Source organism: Poecilia formosa, unplaced genomic scaffold (assembly GCF_000485575.1).
Source record: "Poecilia formosa unplaced genomic scaffold, Poecilia_formosa-5.1.2 Scaffold185, whole genome shotgun sequence".
Taxonomy (NCBI): domain Eukaryota; kingdom Metazoa; phylum Chordata; class Actinopteri; order Cyprinodontiformes; family Poeciliidae; genus Poecilia; species Poecilia formosa.
Window position 1 is genome coordinate 740,981 of NW_006800124.1, and position 6,083 is coordinate 747,063.

At 41.0% G+C, this 6,083-nt stretch overlaps 1 protein-coding gene across 1 annotated transcript in view; it reads right to left on the reverse strand.

The window, feature by feature from the left end:
- LOC103147592 (copine-8-like) overlaps positions 1 to 6,083 on the reverse strand; it is a 96,962-nt gene that overhangs the window by 54,178 nt on the left and 36,701 nt on the right. Inside the window, exon 5 of the mRNA XM_016678546.1 lies at positions 2,966 to 3,005. Coding sequence (XP_016534032.1) covers positions 2,966 to 3,005 — 40 coding nt within the window. The remainder of the gene's footprint in view (positions 1 to 2,965; positions 3,006 to 6,083) is intronic.

Sequence of the window (6,083 nt, forward strand, 5' to 3'; positions counted from 1 at the left end):
ATAGATATATATCTATATATATATATTATATATATAGAGGCTAGAATTCTACAACAAATGCCAAAAAGCACAAACAAAAGCCACGGAAGTTATACTAACCTTGCTAGCATAACCTCCATTATCGCATAACTTCTGTTTTAGCATGAAGCCATCGTGGCTTTTGCATCATGTTGACCCTTCTGGGCCACTGCAGTTTTTGGCTGGCCTGAAGAGCAATCTCTGTCAACACAACAGGGCAACTGAAAGACCACTTCCTTTCTTATTTCAAAATAAGAGTCTCAAACATGCCTACAGTCATTTCAATGGAAGTCGCACAATGTGGTGAAGGCGAATCCTTGAAATGCATAACTACAACACTCCTAAACCCTGATGGGCGTAGCTTAAGATTCGAATAAAAGACTGTTCTGTAATTGAAGAGACATCCATAGAAAGAACTCAAAGAGCTGCTAATGAGTCTGTACAAAGAAAATAGCAGCCTGTCATCTGTAATGTTCTGTTTGCCATGATCATTTTACTTGTAAATGTAACAATTATTATTGAGAAACAAGATTTTAGCAGAACAGATGTGCGGATGAGTAGTATTCATATTTCACACTTCAGTACATCGATTTATTTGAAAAAAATTAAATAAAAGTATTAAAACATGTAAATGAGAACAGATTCATAAACTGAGGTCTATGTGAGCATGGAAAGAAGGAAGATAACAGATGGCCGTCTTAGCCACATTTGCTGCAACCGTGCAAACGGCACACAAAGACAGTATCCTATTATTGTAAGGACACTGCCAACAAAAAATAAATAAACCCAAGCACTGGGACCTGGGCTCCTCGGATGCCAGCAGTGACTGCTTCAGCCAGTAACACAACATTTGGCATCTTTTGATAAAGCCGGAGGGATTTCAGATTTCGCAGGCGTAGCTCCAGCAAAGAGGGACTAGTGAATTATTCGAGCTAGATTTGTGTGACTGCATGCTAAATGATGTGTTAGGTGAGTTCAGAAGCGCATTTGTAAGAGGAGCAACAAAATTGATCAAGTGGCTGAAAAAGGGCTTTTAAGGCAATCTATGAGCTGTTTTCTAAAGTGAAAGCATCTCTGTTGACTGCCTGCCCTTTGTAACTTCTTAAAGGGGCAGCATTATGTGTTTTCCAGGCACATAGTGACATTTTATAGCACAATCCACTAGCTATGTTCACTTCAGCTGTTAGAAAAAGATTATCTATAATAAAAATTTGACTTAAATGAAAATTTACTTTGTAATTAGCACCTTGAGTTTGGGCCTCTGTCTCTTTAAAAAAAAAAAACTCCTGCTTGTCTGAAACTCCTGCTTCAGAAAGTTATCACAACATGGCTCCTCTGTTAACCTTTTAACAACGTTTTTACCAGCGTTCCACTGAGAAGAAGCTCCTATAATGAGCTCAGCTGATGCCCAGTTCAACCGGGTGTTTGCCAATTGCTGCTGGCTAGTCTGAAGGAGATGAGTGGGGAAGTAGCAGGACAGAGCTGCTCTGTGAGGTGGAAGGTCAGAAACTGCAGATGTCCAGAAACACTAACTTTTTTTGTGATGGCTAAATGTTTTACTATTGTTGTTTTAAAGTATTTTGCGTCATCAATGTGTCATGTTTCTGTTCTTTTATTTTCCTGTAAAGCCTTTTCTTTATTATTGTACTGATTATGAAAGGTGCCACACAATTAAAGGCACCTAAAAAAACTCTGCAGAAAAAACCCCATTAGGTTACTTCTGAAGGCAGATGATTGCACTGGTGTTTTGAATAGAAGGCTGAATACAAACGCACAGAACACATTTTATGATTTTCATTTACAGAACTTTTTTTTTTATCCACGCATACCTTCCAATCAACTTTACAGTGATGCACAGCTTTGTGTTGGTCTATTGCACTAAACTCCATTAAAAGACTCTGAAGTCTGTAGCTGAGATGGGACTAAGTGAATGTGACACCTTAGCAGGGCATTGTCGGTGCTCCATGATTAGTTTACTTTTTCCACGAGCATCTGTGAATATCAATGCATACCAATTTTAGAAGAGAAAGAAATGTAACTAAATTCACCAGACAGTGGTAAATTACTCAGAAAAAAACTCAACGTCTCATATCTCCTTCATTATTCTGAAGCAAACCCCCTTCGTTGCACTTCTCCCCACGCAAGGTATGCACGCCATATGGCGGGGAAGCGCTCTGTGCATCTGCTTTGACGGGAGGATGAAGGCATCCTCAAAGGTAGCTGCCACTGGAAATACTGTACTCGTGTGCATTTCTATCATTTTTTTTCCGCTCCTTCTTCCAGTTATTTATAGCTGTGCGACAGTGGATGGACTCTGCTTGGACAATGGAGCCACCGCCGAGTGCCAGATCTTAAATCCCACACATCCAGAGTAACGACAGGGTGCAGCCAAGCGTCCCTGGCCTTCTTGCTTTGAGTGAGCTTTCTGCGCTCGCACCGCTCGGAGCGCACAGTGGAAGCCGGAGGGCAAGCCGGGCTATCGGGCCGAGGAAAGCAGCTCCGCCAGCAGTTGGCAGTGAGCACGAAGATGAGGGAGGCGTGGAGGGGAAAGGACGGCAGATTAGCGCAGAGGTGGAGCAGGAAAGATAGACAGGTGAAACTAGAGCAGCAGGCTGCTAAAAGTTGTGTCGGGAAGTGACAGTAAAGGGTGGAACTAACTACAGGTTTAATAGACTTAGACTTGATTTGTTATTGCACAACCACACGACAGTGAATCTGGCAACAAAATGTCGTTGCTTGGCTACCGGAGTATACAGAAAAAAAATGCCAAAAAACCACGGTGTAAAATTCATCTACATTCCTTCAATCTTGAAAAGTCGCTGTGATCCTCTAGGCGAAACACTCGGTTTCAAATCATGCTGCCTTTGTACAGCAACAAGTAAATATGGTCCTGTTGTGTCAAAATGAATACTTGACTGATTACTGAGCCAGCGAAGGAGAAACTCACGTGTTTAGAGAGGTTGTCGCTCTTGCAGTCCAAGTCGTACCTGCAAAGCAGAGGAAGGAGAGAACACATGAGGAGTGAGGCTGCAGGAGGAAGATCTGAGCTGCGGATCGCGACAGATCAGGCAACCAAAACACAAATTAGTGAACACAGGCTTTAATTGCTCACCACCTAGCATAAATGCAGGGCACGTCTTTACTTATTGCTGAAGGAGCTCTGCGATGGCGGCAATAAAAGCTTTTCGGAGCAGGGTTCATTTAGGGGGGTGCTATCGGCGTTGTGGATGTGTGGCAGCTTATTAACAAAAAAGGATGGAGCGAGCGCTTACTTCCCCCCCACCGCCTGCCAAACATCCCGCTGTGCATTAACGCAGTAGCTGAACTTCATGAAAGTAAAATGGTAAGAAGGTGAAGATCCTGTGGATCCTCACACCCACTACTGAACGTCCTTATGGAGAAGCTTGGTATACACAAACACATTTACACACTCACAGCTGTTTGGATCCAGGTGATTATAAAGTCCTTTTGTGTTTTATTTACCGTTGTCATAGCAACTGAACTAACGGGCGCCGGGAAGGAAAAAGATCGACGGCGTTTCTAGTTAGCTGAGGTATAAAGCTACTGCACAGGAGCTGTTGCAATCTGATGTTATGTACAGATTGTTTAATATACCGTCAGTTATCAGCTGTGAAGTAAAACTGTTCTAGAAGTTGTTGGAAAGTAATATTGTTGTGATGTTTAGATTGTTTTTATGTTACATGAATCGAATCTGTTAAGCTATATTGTGTCTGTGAACATGTTGGTGTACAGATAAAAAAATACAAATATATGGATATTCCTTATGCAGTAGCAGATGGGGTAACAAATGGCAGTTATTCTGAGACTTAAGTGTGTGACATAAGCTGTACCTTTGTATTAAAGGATCTAAAACTGTTTATTACAGGAATAAATATTGTATAGAATGACAATGAAAATAACATGGACACAATGATATTTTGAAGAAAGATCAGAGATGGTGCTGTTTGGAAATGTTTAATAAATGTTTAATCAGAACAGATTCCAGGAGGATTAGTGAAGCACAGATTTGTTTCTGCCTCATCACTCCTAACTGTTCTTTACTTTTTACAGGAAAATCAGCATCTGTTACACTGACACCAGTCCTGGTGTGTGTAACATATGCTACAATCACAATCTTTAATATGTTTTGTAGAGATGTTGGCATCAGGGCTGCCGGTCCAAGCCTCCCTGGGGACAAAGCGGAATTTGATTTTGGGCCCCTCTATATCTGTTAAACTCACTGCATCTCTGAATAGTGCTGTTTATNTTATATCCTACATGAATATCATCTAGTAGTGGCAAAAGCAACAAAAAAAAAAAACAGTATGCTTTGAACTTAAGATGGAATACATGAACACGTATTCATGATATGCTTTGATTAAACGAATTAATCTTCAGTGTAATTCCAGTACCAAAAAATTAACTTTATACCAGGTGAGTCTCTCTCACCTGAGAATGCGAACCTGTACTGGGCTGATTCTGTGCCTTCAAATAATTTTAACAGCTCCTGCAGAAGATTCATAACTTATAACTTAAAAGTCTGAAACAGGAACAGGTCTGAAAAAAAAAACAGTGTGTGTGCTACACTCAAGAGAGAGATTCAATTGATGCATCAAAGAGTGATGTCATCACTGCTGATGTCACTGTTACCATAGGAACTGAACATTCTAATGATGCATTCACACCAAACACGTTTTGAGCATCAGGTGAATCTGGTTTACCTTCAAAGTCTATGTGGAGCTTTGGACGCGCTTGATGAGTCAAACGATCCAAACGGCCGCTAGACGCTCGGAACACGCCACAACGGCCCTCGACACGCCTCCACATAGGCTTTGAATGTAAACCAGATACACCTGACGCTCAAAACGCATTTGGTGTGAATGAGCCATTATATGTCCAGTGTCCTAATATGATGGACTCATTGCTTTAGGTCAAGGGTAACATTTAGATTTAAGATGTGAATTAAGTTTTAATTAATGATAGGGTTAGGAATAGACTAGGCAGGGTTAGGGTTAGGGAAAATGTCTAGGTTAGGCAAAATCACAGCTACTAAAATGAAGGGAAATCAATGCTAAGTTCTAATATGGGCTGAATAGTTTTGACAAACCTGCATTGCATTTAGTTTTCTAAATCATTCTACAAATTATTAATGATGATATAATGTTAGGGTGTTTTTCCGCCAATTGCATATCCTCACTACACTAGTAGTCTAATGTGTTGAATGTGCTGAAACACATTCAACAGATAATTTTTGGTTCTGATTGGTTGTTTCTGGACAGTAGCAGAGTCAGAGGGATTTTCACAGATTCTCTGTTTCATATTCTACTGTCAGACACTTTTAACAAATATTCATTCATCCATCCATCATCTAACACAGTGTTTCCCAACCCTGGTCCTCAAGGCACACTGCCCTGCATGTTTTAGGTATTTCTTTGCTTCAGTCCAGCTAATTTCAATCGATGACTGATTAACAGGCGTTTGCTGAACTGCAATCAGTTGAATTAGGCACATTAAAGCAGGGAAACTTCTAAAACATGTAGGACAGTGTGCCTGGAGGACCAGGGTTGGGAAACACTGATCTAACACACTTATCCTTACGCATACACATTCACACCTTAGGACAATTTAGAGAGACCAATTAATCAATTCATTTTTGAGAAATTTTATCTGATCAGCTTTTATATAGGATGAATGTTTCTTATGCTGTTTTGATTTCTGAAACTCATCTTGTGTTTTCTCCATTGATTTTGGAGTCAGGAATTTTATTTGCATCGAGGCCTGTGTCTGTTTTTATTTCCTAAATTCGCATAAGGCCTCGAATTTCCTTAATGCCCAGGTTTAGCAAAACCTGGATTTGGATAGTGACCTAGGTTAGTGCCACTTGGGCGTGGGTCGGTGTGAAGGCTTAGCCGGGCATAGACTGGCCTTCACACCTTTCATGCAACCAATGGAGGTAGGCCGCATGGATGTCTGTCTTTCCTCGGACCTCCCTGGTTGATTGTAGGTCTGTCTTACCTCAGACCTCCCTGGTTGAGTGGAGGTCTGTCTTACCTCAGACCTCCCTG